At 44.3% G+C, this 22,344-nt stretch overlaps 1 protein-coding gene across 1 annotated transcript in view; it reads right to left on the bottom strand.

Moving 5' to 3' along the window:
* Positions 1-14,879: 14,879 nt before the first annotated feature.
* Positions 14,880-22,344, bottom strand: part of LOC112069670 (thrombospondin-1-like) — a 17,180-nt gene continuing 9,715 nt past the window's right edge. The window contains exons 15-21 of the mRNA XM_070438652.1: positions 22,144-22,340; positions 18,991-19,258; positions 18,632-18,859; positions 18,201-18,472; positions 18,023-18,120; positions 17,770-17,909; positions 14,880-17,612 (exon numbers count right to left, since the gene is read on the bottom strand). Of these exons, the coding sequence (XP_070294753.1) occupies positions 17,605-17,612; positions 17,770-17,909; positions 18,023-18,120; positions 18,201-18,472; positions 18,632-18,859; positions 18,991-19,258; positions 22,144-22,340 (1,211 nt within the window). The 3' untranslated portion in view covers positions 14,880-17,604. The remainder of the gene's footprint in view (positions 17,613-17,769; positions 17,910-18,022; positions 18,121-18,200; positions 18,473-18,631; positions 18,860-18,990; positions 19,259-22,143; positions 22,341-22,344) is intronic.

The following is a 22,344-nucleotide window of genomic DNA, read 5'->3' as shown; positions in this document are numbered from 1 at the left end:
CTGTTTGGCTACATTTTTAAATTTTAGTCCTTTAGCAGACGCTCTTATCCAGAGCGACCTACAGAAGTTATTAGGGTTAAATGACTTGCTCAAAGGCACATTGGACAGATTGTTTCACCTAGTCGGCTCAGGGATTCAAACCAGCAACCTTTCGGGTTACCGGACAAACGCTTTTAACAGTTAGGCTACCGGTCACCCACTTATGCAATTAAAGGCCATTGTTTATTAGATCTAGAGGTATGGCTTTGACTGATATGGTGCCTTGACTTCTTGAACATTTCATACTTTCAACTTGCACTGGAGTTCCTACAGATTTCCCCGTGGGAACTGTGTCTACTGTAGACGATGAGGAAATATGTAGGAAATATTTTTGTCCTTTCTTTGTCTTCCTCAATAGAACTCTTAGAATATGATTCTAAAATAACACAGCCCACAACGTGTTCACTCGAGAGGTTGTCGACACAGTTGAGCACGAACTGAGATATATGTTAGAAGACACTGATGAATTGATAAACTGTGTTATGATCCTGTACATTATGTTTCATTGGGGATTCATGGAAATAAAATCATTAAGGAACCTGATCCTTTCTCTCCAGGGAGGAGTCTTTCAAAATCGAAAACAAAACTAATGTTAATGTCAACTGTAATTTTCCAAAGGTATAGGATCAAACGTTCTGTAGTGGCAGCAGGTCCAAAAAACATGTAGATTCTCCATCTCCCTGTCTTGAATTGGAACGTGTTGTGTTGCTACACTGGATGGAGGCCAACGTGTCACGCCCTGACCATAGAGAGYCCTTGGTTCTCTATGGTGTAGTAGGTCAGGGCGTGACTAGGGGGTGTTCTAGGTTATATATTTCTATGTTGGTGCTCTTGGTCTGGTTCCCAATTAGAGGCAGCTGAGGTTCATTGTCTCTAATTGGGGATCATACTTATGGGTTCTCTGTTCCCACCTGCTTTGTGGGATATTGTTTTTTTTTGAGTGAGTGCATGGTGCACCGCAGTACTGCACGGTCGTTGTTTGTTTCTTGGTTTGTTTTAAGTTTCACTAAAAATAAAGATGTGGAACTCCTTGGTCCGTCTCTCCACACGATCGTGACACAATGTAACAGTAGAGATTCCCAAATGGCCCCCCTATTCCCTATGCAGTGCCCTACTTTTGACCAGGGGAGTAGACTACAGCATTCGGTATAAACAGAGTAGGGTCCATTTGGTACGCAACTACAGTAAAGCCTTCTTATTGGCCAAAACTCACAGTAAAGCTTCCTTTGTTTATCATATATCTTGATGTCTAGTCACCTCACCCTTATACATACAGTATCTACCCTTACCACTCCAGTATTCCACCACATGTTAAATATGGCACTAACCATAGAACTGACCCTATATATAACTACTGACCCTGGAACTGTCCCTGTATATAGCTACTGACCATAGAACTGACCCTATATATAACTACTGACCATAGAACTGACCCTATATATAACTACTGACCATAGAACTGACCCTGTATATAGCTACTGACCCTGGAACTGACCCTGTATATAGCTACTGACCCTGGAACTGACCCTATATATAGCTACTGACCCTGGAACTGACCCTGTATATAGCTACTGACCCTGGAACTGACCCTGTATATAGCTACTGACCCTGATTATATAACTACTGACCTGGAACTGTCCTGTAATATAACTAGCTGAACTCATAGTAACTATATATAGCTACTGACCCTAGTGACCTGTATACTAACTGACCTGGCCTGTAATATAGCTACTCGACCTGTAACTGACCCTGTATTATAGCTACTGACCCTGGAACTGACCCTGTCTATACTCCTTGACCCTGTGAATGGACCTGTATATAACTACTGAACCCTGGAACTGACCCTGTATATAACTATCTGACCCTGGAACTGCCCGTGTATATAACTACTCGGACTGTTATACTAATATGACCTGGATCTGCCTGTCATGATAAACCTACTGACCTGGATAACTGACCTGTATATACTACTGACCCTGTGTATATAAACTACTGACCCTGGAACTGACCCTGAATAGACTTAACTGACCCTGGAACTGGACCTGTATACTAACTACTGACCCTGGAAATGACCCTGTATATAACTACCCTCGGGCATGTAATGAATATACTGAACTGACCCTGTAATAACTGGTATTACTGACCCTGTAATACTAAACTCTTACCCCTGGAGATACCGAGTATTAACTCACTGACGTCCTGGAACTGACCTGTTTATACTTATGAAACGTGTTCATTCTTAATGTTATTTTCGTGGTATTTTTGTGTCTACTTGAAGCTTAACATGATTTATTGTACTACTGATCTTGGAGACTACATTGTTGGGAAAGAGCAAAAGAGAGACATTTCACTGTACAGCTCGCACTATTCCGCCGGATCCCGGCCTACCCTGAAACTGCTAGGGGCATGTCCTGGGTCATCTGGACCTCACCGAGGCGAGAATACGCCTCCGAGCTCGACAGTAGCGCCGCCAGTTCGCACGGGCTACTAATGAAGCACCGAGAGTACCACTCAGAGATGTAGCCGTCAGGGAATGGTGGCGCCAGCAGAGGCCCGGCGCTGTGTGGCTGTGGCGAGTCTCACTTGTATCTTTAGCCGTAGCAGCTGTTGCGTCGGCGCCCCCGGCTCGGCCTAGGAGCCAGTTCGCGACCACGCAGATCGCCCCGCGCTGCTGGGCGGATCTGATTAGATGTACTTGGGCCGTGACTAGTCAGTACGGGGAACCTGAGCAGAACCCAGAGACCGTTGGCAGACTCAGAGATCCTGGAACGGTCCCGATCCACAGGGGGTAGAGCTCGCCGTAGATCAGCACCCGCTGAGAGATGCAAGTCGAGAGCTCGAAATGCGGAGTAGATAGATGCCGCACTCCTACCCGCAGACGCAGCGGCAGTCGACCGCGTCGACGCCCGGTTCGCGCCGCCCTTATGGATCTCCGTCGGAGGCGACCCAGGCGCACGCGCCCGCGGAAGTGCCGCTTGCCCGCTCCCTATCATCACACTGCCGATTTATCTGTCCGGCGCTGAATCGGGTCGCTCCTGATGGGCCGACGCGCCCGTGGCGGGAGCTGACGGGTCGACCCCGCCCCCTGTCCGCAACAAGCATCTGACCGGCCGTCGCCGCCATATGTAACGCGACCTCCGGCGGCCTGCCAATGTACACTACGCGCGTCCACACGACTACACCGATCCCCCCGCGCCGCGTCGCCTACCGTAACGCGCTCCGCCGACCTACCTCCCCAATCCCACCCCACCCAGGATCACCCCGGCGCCGCGACCGGCCCACAGGACGCTGCGAAAGGCGCGATCCCGCACCCGTGACCAGTCGCACCCAATTGTCCCTCGCGCCCCACCCGGATCCCCGCCGCCGACCGACATCCCCCCCCGCTCCCGTGACTACCGCCGTAACCCCCCCCTCCCGCCCCCGGCCCCCCGCACCCCGGCGGCCCGCCACCCCTCGTGACTGATCAGCGTCTCGCAGACAGAAGTCGCCACGCACCCCTCTCCCCCTAAGTGCACTGACAATAAAAATGTGCAAACTTGCCGACATGTTTTCCAACTCTCTACTCTCTAACAGATCATACATTTTGTATATTTCAATCCCACCATAAACTAGGAAAATAATAGCCAGACCAGAACATCCAGACCTCTTTTCATATAAAGAAATATTCATCTAAATGTTACTCTAAATTGGATGAATGAAATGGGTCACTTACACCACAAACGATGATACCCCATAGGGCATAGAACTCCGTGGAGGTAAAGGAAGTGGGATCCAATGGGGGGAGGGTGGGGAGGGAGGTCTCCACTTTTTATATAGTGCTTATTACTGTGTTGTAATAATGTACAGTGCCTTCAAGAAAGTATTCAACCCCTTATATTTTTTCACATTTTGTTGTGTTACACGGTGGGATTAAAATGGATAAAATTGTTGTCATTGTCAAAGTGGAAGAAACATTCTAATGTTTGTAAAAAAAAGAATACATATATATATATATATATATACAGTGGGGAGAACAAGTATTTGATACACTGCCGATTTTGCAGGTTTTCCTACTTACAAAGCATGTAGAGGTCTGTAATTTTTATCATAGGTACACTTCAACTGTGAGAGACGGAATCTAAAACAAAAATCCAGAAAATCACATTGTATGATTTTTAAGTAATTAATTTGCATTTTATTGCATGACATAAGTATTTGATCACCTACCAACCAGTAAGAATTCCGGCTCTCACAGACCTGTTAGTTTTTTCTTTAAGAGCCCTCCTGTTCTCCACTCATTACCTGTTTAACTGCACCTGTTTGAACTCGTTACCTGTATAAAAGACACCTGTCACACACTCAATCAAACAGACTCCACTCTCCACAATGGCCAAAACCAGAGAGCTGTGTAAGGACATCAGGGATAAAATTGTAGACCTGCACAAGGCTGGGATGGGCTACAGGACAATAGGCAAGCAGCTTGGTGAGAAGGGCAAAAACTGTTGGCGCAATTATTAGAAAATGGAAGAAGTTCAAGATGATGGTCAATCACCCTCGGTCTGGGGCTCCATGCAAGATCTCACTTCGTGGGGATCAATGATCATGAGGAAGGTGAGGGATCAGCCCAGAACTACACGGCAGGACCTGGTCAATGACCTGAAGAGAGCTGGGACCACAGTCTCAAAGAAAACCATTAGTAACACACTACGCCGTCATGGATTAAATCCTGCAGCGCACGCAAGGTTCCCTGCTCAAGAGCGCATGTCCAGGCCCGTCTGAAGTTTTGCCAATGACCATCTGGATGATCCAGAGGAGGAATGGGAGAAGGTCATGTGGTCTGATGAGACAAAAATAGAGCTTTTTGGTCTAAACTCACACTCGCCGGTTTGGAGGAAGAAGAAGGATGAGTAAAACCCCAGGAACACCATCCCAACCGTGAAGCATGGAGGTGGAAACATCATTCTTTGGGAATGCTTTTCTGCAAAGGGGACAGGACGACTGCACCGTATTGAGGGGAGGATGGATGGGGCCATGTATTGCGAGATCTTGGCCAACAACCTCCTTCCCTCAGTAAGAGCATTGAAGATGGGTCGTGGCTGGGTCTTCCAGCATGACAACGCCCGAACAACACACAGCCAGGGCAACTAAGGAGTGGCTCCGTAAGAAGCATCTCAAGGTCCTGGAGTGGCCTAGCCAGTCTCCAGACCTGAACCGAATAGAAATCTTTGGGGAGGCTGAAAGTCTGTATTGCCCGCGACAGCCCCGAACCTGAAGGATCTGGAGAAGGTCTGTATGGAGGAGTGGGCCAAAATCCCTGCTGCAGTGTGTGCAAACCTGGTCAAGAACTACAGGAAACGTATGATCTCTGTAATTGCAAACAAAGGTTTCTGTACCAAATATTAAGTTCTGCTTTTCTGATGTATCAAATACTTATGTCATGCAATAAAATGCAAATTAATTACTTAAAAATCATACAATATGATTTTCTGGATTTTTGTTTTAGATTCCGTCTCTCACAGTTGAAGTGTACCTATGATAAAAATTACAGACCTCTACATGCTTTGTAAGTAGGAAAACCTGCAAAATCGGCAGTGTATCAAATACTTGTTCTCCCCACTGTATATAATAAAAATAAACGAATATATCTTGAGTACATAAATATTCAACCCCCTGAGTCAATACATGTTAGAATCCCCTTTGGCAGTGATTACAGCTGTGAGTCTTTCTGGTTTCTGGGTAAGTCTCTAAGAGCTTAGCACACCTGGATTGTACAATATGTGCACATTATTCTTTCAAAAATTATTAATGCTCTGGTTGTTGATCATTGCTAGACACCCATTTTAAAGTCTTGTCAAATCATGTTGATTTAAGTGAAAACTGTAACAAGGCCACTCAGGAACATTCAATATTGTCTTGGTAAGCAACTCAAGAAGAGTGGTACTCAGTGATGTGTTGGATTTGCCCCAAACATAACACTTTGTATTCAGGACATAAAGTTAATTTCTTTGCCACATTTTTTGCAGTTTTACTTTAGTGCCTTATTGCAAACAGGATGCATCTTTTGGAATTTAAAAAAAATGGTACAGTCTTCCTTCTTTTCACTCATTTAGATTAGTGTTGTGGATTCACTACAATGTTGTTGATCAATCCTCCGTTTTCTCCTATCACAGCCATTAAACTCTGTAACTGTTTTAATAAAGTCACCATTGGCATGGTGAAATCCCAGAGCGGTTCCCTACCTCTCTGCAACTGAATTAGGAAGGACGCCTGTATCTTTGTAGTGACTGGGTCTAAACTGTAATTAATAACTTCACCATGCTCAAAGGGATATTCAATGTCTGCTTTTTTGTTTACACATCTACAAATAGGTGCCCTTCTTTGAGAGACATTGAAAAACCTCCCTGGTCTTTGTGGTTGAATCTGTGTTTGAAATTCACTGCTCGACTGAGGGAACTTACAGATAATTGTAATGTGTGGGGTACAGAGATGAGGTAGTCATTCAAAAATTATGTTAAACACTATTATTGCACACAGAGTGAGTCCATGCAACTTATTATGTGACTTGTTAAGCACATTTTTACTCCTGAACTTATTTAAGCCTGACATAACAAAGGCGTTCAATATTTATTGATTCAAGACATTTCAGCTTAATTTCTTTGATTAATTTATGAAAAAAATTGCATAATTCCACTTTGCCAGTGACACAAAATGTATGTTTAATACATATTAATACATATTCAGGCTGTAACACAACAACATTTCAAGTGGTGTGAATACTTTCTGATGGCACTGTTATAATGAGTGTTGAGACAGGAGGGGAGGCTATTTTAGATGATTTGTCTGAGGTCCAACTTCCTCTCATGTGGAATCTCCAATTTTACTTGATATAGTATTTACTGTAGATACAGTACTTTATATATGATTTACTGTAGATACAGTACTGTACAGTGCCTTTGGAAAGTATTCAGATCCCTTAACCTTTTCCATATTTTGTTACGTTACAGCCTTATTCTAAAATTGATTACATACATTAAAAAAATCTCAGCAATTTACACACAATACCCCATAATGACAAAGTGAAAACCGATCTAAAAAATGTAAAAAATAAAAAGAATATTAAAAATTAAAAACAGAAATACTTTATTTACAAAAGTATTCAGACCCTTCGCTATGAGACTCGAAATTGAGCTCCGGTGCCTCCTGTTGATTGGACATGTCAAAGCAAAAACCAAGCCATGAGGTCAAAGGAATTGTCCTTAGAGTTCCGAGACAGGATTGTGTCGAGGCACAGATCTGGGGAATGGTACCAAAACCTTTCTGCAGTATTGAAGGTCCCCAAGAATACAGTGGCCTCCATCATTCTTAAATGGAGGAAGTTTGGAACCACCAAGACTCTTCCTACAGCTGGCAGCCCGGCCAAACTGAGCAATCGGGGGAGAAGGGCCTTGGTCAGAGAGGATACCAAGAACCCGATGGTTACTCTGACAGAGTTCCAGAGTTCCTCTGTGGTGATGGGAGAACCTTCCAGAAGGACAACCATCTCTGAGGCACTCCACCAATCAGGCTTTTATGGTAGAGTGGCCAGACGGAAGCCACTCCTCAGTAAAACGCACATGACAGCCCACTTAGAGTTTGCCAAAAGGCACCTAAAGACTCTCAGATCATGAGAAACAAGATTCTCTGGTCTGATGAAACCAAGATTGAACTGTTTGGCCTGAATGCCAAGCGTCACGTCTGGAGGAAACCTGGCACTATCCCTATGGTGAAGCATGGTGGTGGCAGTATCATGCTGTGGGGATGTTTTTCAGCTGCAGGAACTGGGAGACTAGTCAGGATCGAGGGAAAGATGAACGGAGCAAAGTACAGAGAGATCCTTGATGAAAACCTGCTCCAGAGCACTCAGGACCTCAGACTGGGGCGAAGGTTCACCTTCCAACAGGACAACGACCCTAAGTCAAGACAATGCAGGAGTGGAGTACAAGTCTCTGAATGTCCTTGAGTGGCCCAGCCAGAGCCCGGACTTGAACCCGATCGAACATCTCAAGAGAGACCTGAAAATAGCTGTGTAGCAACACTCCCTATCCAACCTGACAGAGCTTGAGAGAATCTGCAGAGAAGAATGGGAGAAACTCCCCAAATACATGCGTGCCAAGCTTGTAGCGTCATACCCAAGAAGACTCGACGCTGTAATCACTGCCAAAGGTGCTTCAACAAAGTACTGAGTAAAGGGTCTGAATACTTATGTAAATGTGACATTTCAGTTTTTTATTTTTTATAAATTAGCAAAAATGTCTAAAACTGTTTTTGCTTTGTCATTATGGGGTATTGTGTGTCGATTGACGATGAAAAAAACCCCAATTTAATCCATTTTAGAATAAGGCTGTAACATAACAAAATGTGGAAAAATTCAAGGGGTCTGAATACTTTCTGAATGCACTGTACAGTACTGTATCTACAGTAAATTATATATAAAGTACTGTGTCTACAGTAAATAAAACATCAATTAAAATTGGAGATTCCACATGAGAGGAAATTGGACCTTGGACAAATCATCAAAAATAGCCTCCCCTCCTGTCTTAAAACATTAAGAACACCTGCTCTTTCCATGACATAGACAGACCAGGTGAATCCAGGGGAAAGCTATGATACCTTACTTGTTAAATCCACTTCAATCCGTGTACATCAGTGGTCACCAATCTTTTCTGAGTCAAGATCAGTTTCTCAGTCAAAAAGCAAGCCAAGATCTAGCCCTCAGATTTTCTTTTTAAACATTACTTAAATGTAACATTAACTTAATTATTATTATTAATTTTGTAACGTTTATTTAACTAAGCAAGTCAGTTAAGAACAAATAATTATTTACAATGACGGCCAAACCCAGACATCGCTGGGCCAATTGTTTGCTGCCCTATGAGACTCCCAATCACGGCCTGTTGTGATACAGCCTGGGTTCAAACCAGGGTGTTTGTAGTGAAGCTGCAGTGCCTTAGACCGCTGCGCCACTCGGGAGCCCTAATAAAAACAGTTCTGTAGAAATTAGGTTTGTGCAGCAGGTCTAATACATTATCACAGCATATTGGCTATATGCCTGGTCTAATATATTTTCACAGCATAGTGGCTATATGCCTGGTCTAATATATTTTCACAGCATATTGGCTATATGCATGTTCTGCCAATATTGTTATTCTCAGACCAGATTATATTTGAACTTGAGTTTTGATAATAAAATAGATCAGTTGGTGTAACACTTGCGAGGCCCAGCTGAGCATCAATTGAAATCATTTGCAAATAATTTGCTTTTTTATTTACTGGTCTGATGCTACAGTACCTGCATCTGATGGTCGTGGTGCTTTCAAGACAAGTGGGAATCTGAAAAAAACGAGGTCAAATCATGACCTCGGCGAACTTCAGGTTTTTCGAGTTCCCAGTGGTCTTGAACACGACATTCGTCTCAGCGGAGGGAGGAGGGAGAGAGCAGCAGAGGGTCCGCCTCTCGTTTTCCGTTCCTCCGGTGAGACTGACCGTAGACAGGGGACAGACAGTCTTCCACCAGATGGTGAACCTCGAGTCACACAGCATCTGACTCAGACACAAATTACTGTTGTTTCTATGACCAGAGAAAGTGAAATACTCCTCGATATTAAAATAGACAAGACAAGCAGCTAATAATAATATAACTCAGGGTTATAGATACACTTGGCTACTCATTCATTGCAGCTGCAGCGCGAGTGGAAGTTTTATAATAGTGTTGAATAAAAACAGTGTTGACAGTGCTGAAATAAACTTAGACATGAACTCACTCATAAAAACAGATGCTCGTTTCTGTATTATTTGGCAGCCTCTCTCTGGTCATGGTTTTAAAAGTTATGACATCTTACGTAGGCTAGTATCGAACTTAGCTGTAGCTAGGCACGGTGATTTGAGCTATCCGTTTGCCCAGCGCAGTAGACGGACTCAATTTAGCCACAGATCTCCCTGTCCTCCGGGTTTGCGGAGTTCGTTTTTTTTAAGACAAATGAAATGTTCAAAATTGGGAACACTTTGCCTACCCGGTGCGCAGGGCTTATGAATCAAGTGCACCTACCGATAAGAGCGCAACACAAACATGGCTTTCTACAGCAATGTTTGGTGATCGACTAGGAATGCCTTGAAGATCGACCAGTCTGTCGCAATCGAACGGTTGGTGACCACTGGTGTAGATGAATGGGAGGAGACAGGTTAAGCCTTGAGACAATTGAGACATGGATTGTGTATGTGTGCCATTCAGAGACGGTGCCTTTGAACAAGGTATGGTAGTAGGTGCCTGGCGCACCAGTTTGTGTCAAGAACTGCAACACTGCTAAGTTTTTCAAGCTCAACAGTTTCACGTGTGTATCAAGAATGGTCCACCACCCAAAGGACATCCAGGCAACTTGACACAACTGTGAGAAGCAATTGAGTTAACATGTACTGTTGATAAAACGTTTACTGGAGACAGGAGACCAAGTGGAGACATAGGACGAGGTGGATAATTTTATAATAAGGCCGTTTTATTCAAGTGTAAAGATATCAGGCAAAAACGTGCACGGCCCCTTTCTGTCAGATTCTTATGAAATCGTCGGAGAAGAGGCCGCTCCACACAGTACATACAGATTATATAGACAACTAGCAAAGTAGGTTGATCTTGAAGTCTGGCCTTCCGATTGGTCGATCTGGGTCGTGGGTAGTCCTGTTCGGCCTGATGTCGACATTCCATTGGCTTTTCACACAGTTCTTTGTACTAGTCACATCCAAAGGCATCCTGCATGTGCGTTTGTTTTCACAGGCCCTATTCATGGGGGAGGGGATGTGTGTGTGGGTCTGACAAAGTAGTGGGAATGGGTGCATGTTGTGCCAAGAATAGCTTATGTTGAGAAGTGGTTAAAACAAGTTACCAGTATCTTATACAATTTCTTACAGTACCCGCATCCCTTTGGGACGCTTGTAGAGTCCATGTTGCAACGAATTGAGGCGGTTCTGAGGGAAACTCAATATTAGGAAGGTGTTCCTAATGTTTGGTATATACAGCAAATATTATTTACTGTAGATACAGTACTGTATATATTATTTACTGTAGATACAGTACTGTATATATGCTTTACAGTAGATACAGTACTGTATATATTATTTACTGTAGATACGGTACTTTATATATTATTTACTGTAGATACAGTACTGTATATATGATTTACTGTAGAGACAGTACAGTGGTTGTTGAGGGACATTGAGGGCTTGGCGAGTAGTAGTCATCATTAAGGGAGTGCACTTCTTCACCCCCACAACAGGATAAACCAACCAGAGAGCTATAGACGTTCCAGTGTGAAAGACCTTTGATCCAGTAGCCAAATTTAGACCCCCGGTTTAGGCCCATTTGTTGATTCCTTGTTCTTATACTTACAGTTTGGGACTTGAAAGGAGTCTAATTTACAGACCTGTGAAGATAACTGTGATAATGGGACAGTTCCTCTGACCAAAATCGTTGGTTTGCCACCACACTATACCCTACCCGTTAGGGAAAAAAAGATTGCAGTCAGAATGCAGTATAACTGCAGTACACTGCAGTATAACTACAGTATGCTGCAAATACTGCGTCTAAAAATAACACCTATTTTTTTTACTGCAGTATTTTGGACCCAGTAATTGCAGAATAACTGCAATTACTGGGTCCAAAATATCACAGTCGACTGCAGTTACTGCACTTTTACTGCAGTTTAAAAACTACAATCTTTTTTTGTAAGGGTAATGACCACGATGACTTGGGATGTTTTTCTGAACAAATCTCCCCTCACAGAGGTGTCAAATCATTACTTTGTGTGTATGTTATGCATGGATGTCAATGGGAGATTTGGCAAAAACTTTGGTGAAAAATTATTACGGGTGAGTATTGTATCTCAAGATGGGATTCACCCTATACCGCCTCTGTATCTCAAACATCATACAGGCTACTTTTCCTGTTCGCCAAGTTACTATTTATTTATAAAATGTAACCTTTATTTAACTAGAAAAGTCAGTTAAGAACACATTCTTATTTACAATGAACAGTGGGTTAATTACCTTGTTCAGGGGCAGAACGACAGATTTTTTACTTGTCAGCTCAGGGATTTGATCCAATAAAATAAAATGTATTTATATAGCCCTTCTTACATCAGCTGATATCTCAAAGTGCTGTACAGAAACCCAGCCTAAAACCCCAAACAGCAAGCAATGCAGGTGTAGAAGCAAGGTGGCTAGGAAAAACTCCCTAGAAAGGCCAAAACCTAGGAAGAAACCTAGAGAGGAACCAGGCTATGAGGGGTGGCCAGTCCTCTTCTGGCTGTGCCGGGTGGAGATTATAACAGAACATGGCCAAGATGTTCAAATGTTCATAAATGACCAGCATGGTCAAATAATAATAATAATCACAGTAGTTGTCGAGGGTGCAGCAAGCCAGCACCTCAGGAGTAAATGTCAGTTGGCTTTTCATAGCCGATCATTAAGAGTATCTCTACCGCTCCTGCGGTCTCTAGAGAGTTGAAAACAGCAGGTCTGGGACAGGTAGCACGTCCGGTGAACAGGTCAGGGTTCCATAGCCGCAGGCAGAACAGTTGAAACTGGAGCAGCAACACGGCCAGGTGGACTGGGGACAGCAAGGAGTCATCATGCCAGGTCGTCCTGAGGCATGGTCCTAGGGCTCAGGTCCTCCGAGAAAGAGAAAGAGAGAATTAGAGAGAGCATACTTAAATTCACACAGGACACCGGATAAGACAGGAGAAGTACTCCAGATATAACAAACTGACCCTAGCCCCCCGACACATAAAGTACTGCAGCATAAATACTGGAGGCTGGGACAGGAGGGGTCAGGAGACACTGTGGCCCCATCCGATGATACCCCCGGACAGGGATAAACAGGAAGGATATCCAGCAACCTTTTGTTACTGGCCCAACACTCTAACCACTAGGCTACCTGCTGCCCCCTACTATATTGATGTCAATTGGAAATTCTGCGAAATGTACTGATGCACAAGCCAGGATTCACCCCATCCTGACTATGTATACACACTATATACTGTATACAAAAGTATGTGGACACCCTTTCAAATGAGTGGATTTGGCTATTTCAGCGACACCCGTTGCTGACAGGTGCTTAAAATTGAGCACACAGCCATGCAATCTCCATTGACAAACATTAGCAGTAGAATGGCTTTACTGAAGAGCTCAGTGATTTTAAACGTGGCACCGTCATAGGATGCCACCTTTCCAACAAGTCAGTTTGTCAAATTTCTGCCCTGCTAGAACTTCCCCGGTCAACTGTAAGTGCTGTTATTGTGAAGTGGAAAAGTCTAGGAGCAACAACGGCTTATAAGTTCACAGAACGAGACCCTTGGCGCATAAAAATTGTCCGTCCTCAGTTGCAACACACGCTACTGAGTTCCAAACTGCCTCTGGAAGCAACGTCAGAACAATAACTGTTCGTTGGGAGCTTCCTGAAATGGGTTTCCATGGCCGAGCAGTCGCACACAAGCCTAAGATCACCATGCGCAATGCCAGGCGTTGGTTGGAGTGGTGTAAAAGTTGTCGCCATTGGACTCTGGAGCAGTGGAAACATGTTCTCTGGGTGTGATGAATCACGCTTCACCATCTGGCAGTCCAACAGACGAATCTGGGTTTGGCAGATGCCAGGAGAACGCTACCTGCCCCAATGCATAGTGGCAACTGTAAAGTTTGGTGGAGGAATAATGGTCTGAGGCTGTTTTTCATGGATCAGGCTAGGCCCCTTAGTTCCAGGGAAGGGAAATCTTAACTCTACAGCATACAATTACATTTTAGACAATTCTGTGCTTCCAAGTTTGTGGCAACCGTTTGGGGAAGGCCCTTTTCTTTTTCAGCATGACAATGCCCCCGTGCACAAAGCAAGGTTCATACAAAATGGTTTCTCGAGATCGGTGTGGAAGAACTTGACTGTCCTGCACAGAAGCCTGTTCCAACATCTAGTGAAAAGCCTTTCCAGAAGAGTGGAGATTGTTATAGCAGCAAAGGACGGGACCAACTCCTTATTAATGCCCATGATTTTGGAATGAGATGTTCGACGAGCAGGTGCCCACGTACTTTCGGTCACGTAGTGTATTTCTCTTCCGAGCAATGAGGTTGATGTATCGTCTGTGTAGGCTACATGGTAGTGCTTCTTCTATCGCAGGACCAGTAGAATGGGGGTCTGAATAAACATGGACCATGGCTTGGACCCAAAAAGCACCCTATTCCCTATATAGCGCTCTATATTTGACCAGAGCCATATGGGGAACAGGTTGCCATTTGTGACGGCCCATGGCTGAGGGGGCTAAGGCTGTTCTTCAACCTATTAGTCTCCAGAAAGCTATTTTCCACCCCAACATTGACATTATGCATGCAGAAGTTACAACAATGTCTGTACAGGAGATATCTTCCATTCGAGTAATATGTTTGTACATAATTGATCTCTCAGCATCACAAAGAGTGACGACATGGTGGTGTCCGATCTTACATTGACTTTCAATGTTCTTTAACCCTGTTCTCGGAGGGTTAGACAGCTCAAGGTACCATGCTACATTCCCCATGAGCCCCTGAGGAAGGCATGTGTGTCTTTAACAGGGACAAAGAAGAGGGTCTATAGACACAGCCCCATTAGGCTCTTTGAATAGGGGCCTAACACTGACTTTGAGACGGATAGCTGGGCTCATGTTGATGATGGTGACAATGTGTTCTATGTGGACTTTTATCCTCCACTGGATGTTATTGTACTCGGCTCAGACTTTATGCAGTCAGTTCAATATGAAAATAATGGAATGTATGCATTGTGTTTGTGAAAAGACGTGAATACGGACAGAGAATGGATTTCAACAACTATGTATTGTTTCTGAAGTATATAACAAAATAATTGCTATGGATAAAAACATATATATATTTTTTTACATTGCACAACTAAGTAAAAATGTTTACAGACAACAGGCCTCACTAAATTGTACAAAAATAACGGTAAAAATAAAAAATATAAACGATAAACAGAACATCCTCATGTCAGTGTGCAAACCGTTTATACATACGGACACGCCCCCTTCCTCAGGCAGCGAATCCTGATAAATTATTTAAATAGCATTTATCTACACGAATCGATCTCTCACACACAGAACAGCAAAGACAAAGCAAAACAGAACGATCATTTATCCATTAAAAGAGCACTGGACAAAGGACACATAAAAGCAAAAATAAAATATTTATATAAAAACAACTCTCCCATTTGACTGTTTTTTTTTTACTGTAGGGGGGTGTTGGATGGGGGGGGGTCTGTTTTGAAAAGAAAAGTAATAAGTAATAATATTTACAGATTCACGGTACAGTAGCAATAAGATGTTGATCCATTTGTATTCTGTAAGCGTACAATAAAAAAAAATTAATTATACAACAGCAATGAGGTATTATGTGTACATCAAAGGTTCGTTTGTTTTTAATCTCAGAAGAAAAGGATACATTGGTCACATACATGCCATTCTGAGTGAGATGCCTTACTTTCTAACCATGGCTATAATGGGATTAGAGTAGGATCCCACTTCTGACACCAAAGGCACCAGTCTGACCGACTCTGGATCAGTTTACACTTTGAACACTGGGGAATAGTCTTTACTTCCTCAAAGTATTTGAATTGTTTGGTACCTACAGCGTAGGCAAAAGTTAACCTTTAAGGATCCGCCCCTTTTTTTCCCCTCTCAAACTTTTGCCTAAAATGACATACCCAAATCTAACTGCCTGTAGCTCAGGACCTGAAGCAAGGATATGCATATTCTTGATACCATTTGAAAGGAAACACTTTGAGGTTTGTGGAAATGTTAAATTAATGTAGGAGAATATAACACATTAGATCTAGTAAAAGATAATACAAAGGTGTTTTATTTGTATTTTTTTGTACCATCATCTTTGAAATGCAAAAGAAAACCATAATGTACTATTAAAGCCCAGGCGCCATTTAGATTTTGGCCACTAGATGGCAGCAGTGTTTGTGCAAAATTTTGGAGGGATCCAATGAACCATTGCATTTCTGTTCAAAATGTTATGTCAAGACTGCCCAAATGTGGTTTATTAATACATTTAAGTTCATAACTGTGCACTTTCTTCAAACAGTAGCATGGTATTATTTCACTGTAATAGCTACTGTAAATTGGAATTTAAGCTTTCTTCCAATATCAGATATGTCTATTTACATTTACATTTAAGTCATTTAGCAGACGCTCTTATCCAGAGCGACTTACAAATTGGAAAGTTCATACATATTCATCCTGGTCCCCCCGTGGGAATTGAACCCACAACCCTGGCGTTGCAAGCGCCATGCTCTACCAACTGAGCCACACGGGACCTATGTCCTGGGAAATGTTCTTGTTACTTACAACCTCATGCTAATCACATTAGGCTACCTTAACTACTTCAACTCAACCGTCAAATAAAATGTCACATTTTTTTAGCTTGTAAAGATGTTCAATGTTTCTAATTTTATCTTTTACATTTGTAAAATAAATATAAAACAGAATATTTTTAACATTTAATGTTCGAAATGGAAAGTGTCTTAATAGACAGAATGGCTTTGACTTACACAGGCAATGCCCTTTTTTAATTGGCCCTCCCATGTCAATTTTTGCAATGGTTTGATATGCTAAGATGGCTGCTCCCATCTTACCCTGAGTATCACTATGTTCCGTTTCAACTGATCTATATCAATCTAATGCCAGCCACAAAGCCTACAAGCAATCATGTATTTGACAAAAAGTATTTTGGCTCGTTTTAATTTTGGTTTGTTTTCTTTTTGTCTTCCAAGGGAACATTTATAGAGGGGTAAAAGCAAGCGTTATATGTCTTCTTATTTACACACATAAACATTCGTATATACATCATACATACACCATCCTCCATATCTTGTTGTTACGCAACTGACTTTCAAGGGCTACAAGCCCTTTCCTGACAAAACTTAAAGTAAAAAAAGTCTTATTGCATTCTTCAACCACTGAGCCAAAAACAACTCATCATCAGAGTTGTATCGTTCAGAACCTACATCCGCCTAGATTTGTTTTTATATAAACGGAACATTACATGGTCTTTCTTTGGGACGTCCATTCCAGAAGAAAAAAGAGATGGATAGAAAGAGGGATAGCGAGAGAGATGTAAAGGTTTGGAAGTGCATAGTCGTCTATCGGGAGACTTTCCCGCACAGGGATGAATGAGGTCTTTCAGATCAGAGAGAGATCGGCCGGTCGGTTGGGAACATCGGTCGGTCTCACTCAGGCAAAGCAAACGGGCTGTTTTTTTTCCGGCTCTACCTGCTCTGGGTGGGTAGGAGTGGCTTCTCTGATCTTCGACTGGCAGTCACCCGGATGGTTCTCTGTCCAAACCAGAAACAATTTACCCCGAGGCTGACCACAACAGGCCTTCCACCCTCGCTCCCTTCAGTGTGAGTGCCACAGAAGAAAAGAGTAGTAGAAAAAAACAGTCCCTGGACTTTGTATTGGAATACATATTGTTCATATTTATACAGAAAGGTGCATTGTTCCAAGAGCTTCCTGCTCCGTGCAATTATGCATCTGAAAAAAAATAAAAATACAAAAGTCAAGCATTAACTTAGAACAAAGCGTTAAGTTACGTGGTTTGGTATTTCACATAAGTCTATTGTGAAAGAGATTCCACTAAACAATTGTTGTTGGAGTCATAGTAAGATGTAGAAATGTCCTTGTTGCTTACCTCTGCATTCATACTTGAGGTCTGAGAAGTATACCATCTCTTGCGAGAAGACAAAGAGACCTAGTCTTCCGCCTGCATACGTCTTGTCGTATATGCTCCCAGAATCCTTCATGATCTTCTTCCCCTCGTACATGACCACTCTGAAATTAGAAACAAGACTCTTGAGACAAACCATCAGAGGACATACAGTAAATACTGGCATTATGGAAAGCCTCATAACTCTCCACCAGGCCAATGAGTCTCCAGTGCTTACCTGATGTGTCCTGTTCTTGGTCTGTGGATCAGGTGCCATCTGTAGGCTGTGAAGTCTTTCCAGCCAACTTTCTTAGGGTCGTGCCACAGAGTCCTCACCTAGAGAAGAAAGGAGAAATATAGGGAGAGTTAGGTGGTGTTGTCCTGAGGTTTTTCCTGTGTGTGTTTGTCCATCTTACCTGTCCTGGGGTGTTGCCCGTGTGCCAGAGAGCATTCCTGAGGTGCTCTCCAGGTCCAGTAGTAGAGTTGACCACCTTGATGGACAGTCCTGAGTATCCCTGAGCCTTGGTGGGTTTGTTGCTCCAGTAAGTCTGTGTGATCTGCTTCCACATCACCACGTAGAACCTAGAGCTGGACTGGTAGCCGAACACAAAGCCGGCGTAGTCATCATCTCTCTCTGTGTTGATGAAGAAGGTACCACTGAAGTCCACGGAGTTGAACTCATCAAAACCTGGGAATGGAGAAACAGAGAAGATGTCAGTGAGAGGATGGTGTTTTTTTTGTTAGGCTTGGGTTATTTTGAGCTATCCCAAAGTCTAGAATCAATCAATCAAGCCACCCACCAATCAACCAACCAACCAACCACCCACCACCCAACCAATCCACTCACCAACAGCAATGCCAGGGTCACAGTTGACGGTCTGGACCAGCTCTTTGCCTTGATGTCTGACCACCCAGTTGGGGTCGATCTGGGAAGTTCCCTTGGGGTCCAGGGGAACCATCTGGAACTTCCTGAAGTCCGTCTCGCTGATGTCAAAGTTCTCCGGACACACGTCGTAGATATCAGGCACATTGTCTTGGTCAAAGTCGTCTTTGCAAACATCTCCGCGACCATCACCTGGAAGAAGATTGAAAGTTCAGTAAATAACATGTTTTAGGATGAAGCAGCTAATGTCGAACTTTATTAGTTGAATAAGAAATTGAACTCCAATTTTATCTCGTATCTCTCCTATTCTTCATCTAACTCACCATCAGAGTCGAGCTGGTCAGGGTTGAAGGCCAGTCTGCAGTTGTCTTTCTCATCAGGGATCCCGTCGTTGTCATCATCGTGGTCGCAGGCGTCTCCCTTGCCGTCTTTGTCATGGTCAGCCTGGTTAGCGTTGGGGATGTAGGGGCAGTTGTCCAGGTTATTCTGGTGGCCGTCCTCATCGATGTCCTGGTTGCTGTCACACTTGTCTCCCACACGGTCGTCATCAGAGTCAACCTGTAGAGGTAAATGGACATTTACATTAGCATGCTAGCTAATGTTAGCGGTTGCAACACAGTAGATACACCTGTTGGTGAAGATTATTTACCATATTGTGAGTTGGCAGAATTTTTTTAACATTGTGTTAACATATTACCCTATCAACCCTATACCCTATCAACCCTATACCCTATCAACCCTATACCCTATCAACCCTATACCCTATCAACCCTATACCCTATAAACCCTGTACCCTATCAACCCTGTACCCTATCAACCCTGTACCCTATCAACCCTGTACCCTATCAACCCTGTACCCTATCAACCCTATCAACCCTGTACCCTATCAACCCTGTACCCTATCAACCCTATACCCTGTACCCTATCAACCCTGTACCCTATCAACCCTATACCCTATCAACCCTATAAACCCTGTACCCTATAAACCCTGTACCCTATAAACCCTATACCCTATCCACCCTATACCCTATCAACCCTATACCCTATCAACCCTATACCCTATCAACCCTATAACCTATAAACCCTATAAACCCTATACCCTATCAACCCTGTACCCTATAAACCCTATACCCTATAAACCCTATAAACGCTATACCCTATCAACCCTATACCCTATAAACACACCCCTTCTCTCTTCCTTCTTCCCTCCTTCCTTCCCTCTCTCCTCCTCCTTCCCTCCTTCCTTCTCTCCTCCTCCTTCCTTCCCTTCTCTCCTCCTCCTTCCCTCCCATCTGCTCCACTATGATGCATTTCTTGAACGACAAAGGGTAAAGTGGGCAGAAATTACATCATTGAATTCACTCATTGAGTCCCATTGAAGGTATGTAGTCTGAAGTCTACCCTTATGAACGGAGAAATTAATCTCCAGGTTATGGCTACGTCTTGGGTAGTCAGGTGTGTGTACGAGCGAGTGTGTGGTGTTGTTGTGTTGCAGTTTCTGTGCAGTGGGACATAAATGTTGAGTTTTTACATGTCATGTCATTCATGCTTTTGTGGAAATAAGGGGGAAAGGGAAACACAAAAAAGAGAAACATCATATTTTTGTTGCCTTCAGAGACAATTTCAATCCCAACAAGAGGAGGTCCCCACTCGAACGAGCCGGGTGTAATCTGCTAGTGCTAACATTATATGTTTGGGAGCAGGGTAAATAAGAACATGCTTTCATCCCTCCTCTCTCTATATAGGTTTACCAGGACACAGCCAAGTTAAAAGCACAGTATTGACAATGAATATATCAATTGTCAGAGATGTTTTTGCCTAAGCAAGGTAGTGGACACTTGGGACTGATTCTTCTGGGCGGTTCTGGGTCGGACTAATTGAGACAGTGCTCTCTCTTCTCTACTCTCTCTCTCTCCCGCTCTCTCTCATCTCTGCCCCTCGCCTCTTCTATCTCCCCCTCTCTCGCCTCGTCTTCTCTCCTCCCCCTTCTCTCTCCTCCCCCGTCTCTCCCTCTCCTCTCTCTCTCTCTCGACGCCTTCGCCTCTCTCTCTCCCCTCTCCCCCCCTCTCTCTCTCCCCTCTCTCGTTTCTCTCCTCCCCTCTTCTTCTATCTCCCCTCGTCCTCTTCTCATCTCCCTCTCCGCCTCTCTCTCTCTCCCTCCCTCTCGTCTAATTCTCTCCTCCCTCTCTTCTATTCCGGCCCGTCTCCCTCGTCTCTCTCTGCGTTCCTCCGTCCTCTCTCTTTCCCTCCCCGCTCGTCTCATCTCTCTGTCCAATCTCTCCTCTGCCCCTTCTTTCTAGTCTTCCCTGCTCCCCTCTCTTTCTTTGCACCTCCGTCTCTCTGCTCCTGACTCTCCCTCCTCTCCTCCGCTCCTCCTGCCCTCGGCCCTCACTGCTCGCTCTCCCCCTCTGCGTCTCTGCTCTCTGTCCCCGTCCTCTTCTCGTCTGTCGCTCCCTAATTTTCTCTTCCTCTGTCTTCTCTCTCTCTGCCCATCTTCCCCCTCTCTCTCCTCCCCCCTCATTTCTCTTGCTCTGTTTTCTCTCTCTCTCCCTCCCTCTCTCTGGCTCCTCCATCTATTTTCTTTCTCTCTCTCACACCTGCCTTCCCCGCCTCTCTCTGTCCTCTCCTCCCCCTATCGCCCGCTTCCTCTGCCTCCCCTCTCCTACTAGCGATAACTGTCTCGTTTTTGTGTACAACCCAGGCAATATGAACTATGACAGAGGATTGATAGTTTGGCAGAGTTTTTGGTGGATAACTGTTTACACCTGCAACCTAGGCGCAGACCGCACCACGAGGTACATGGACCAAACAACGGGGAAGTGAGAACGCCTGTGCTCTGTGGACACGTTGATGGAGATGGTGAGACTCCTTACCTGCTTTAGTGGACTCTTGACTCTAACGGAGACTGTAACTTGCTTTATCTGCCCCGTATTTAAGGACTATACGATATTACATGTACATAGCCTGTAATTGTGGTGTTGAATGCAGGCCCACACCGTTTCCATGAGAACGCTGTTGAAACCAAGATGGCAAATTGACAATGTATGCACCAGCGATGCCGATTAACGGCAGTAGGTACTGATGGGGTCAACGCCACAAGGTCGATTTTCCGTCACTTCCTGCCCGCCGCCATCTTCGCCTGAAATAACAACTACTGTGATTGGGTCCAACAGGTTATTCTGAATCGAGAAAATAACTGCCCGGTACGTGGTTACAGGACGTGGCAGCGAGGGGACAAGGCCGACCCCCGGTGGACGGTGGGTGGGAGACGCAGTGTGTGGAGAACACCTGAGTCGCGGTCTGGAGGAAACGGACTGAAACCAGGTTGTGTAGTGTGACATACACATTACAACCTAGATCTGCCGACACACACACGGCCCACGACAACACACACACGGACAGAAACACGACAACACGCGCGACACAGGGGGCACAACCACACACACACACACGGGAAAAGCACAACACATGCACACGTGCGTCACAGAGAATGCCCCCGCCGATGCACGTAGGGTACACATGCAGTGGGCACTATCAATAAACACTGTCTGTCCATTAGGGCTGGAGAAGGAGGGCCTCTGTTGAATGGTGGGAGAGCCCTTGTACTGAGGTGGACGCTTCCATCGGGGTTCACTGTACTGGGTAGCTGTAGACTGGGTGAGAGGATGTAGGACTGG

This window comes from Salvelinus sp. IW2-2015, unplaced genomic scaffold (genome assembly GCF_002910315.2).
Source record: "Salvelinus sp. IW2-2015 unplaced genomic scaffold, ASM291031v2 Un_scaffold1076, whole genome shotgun sequence".
Classification (NCBI taxonomy): Eukaryota; Metazoa; Chordata; class Actinopteri; order Salmoniformes; family Salmonidae; genus Salvelinus; species Salvelinus sp. IW2-2015.
The sequence above is the reverse complement of the archived record's forward strand: the minus strand, read 5'-3'. Positions and strand labels throughout refer to the sequence as shown.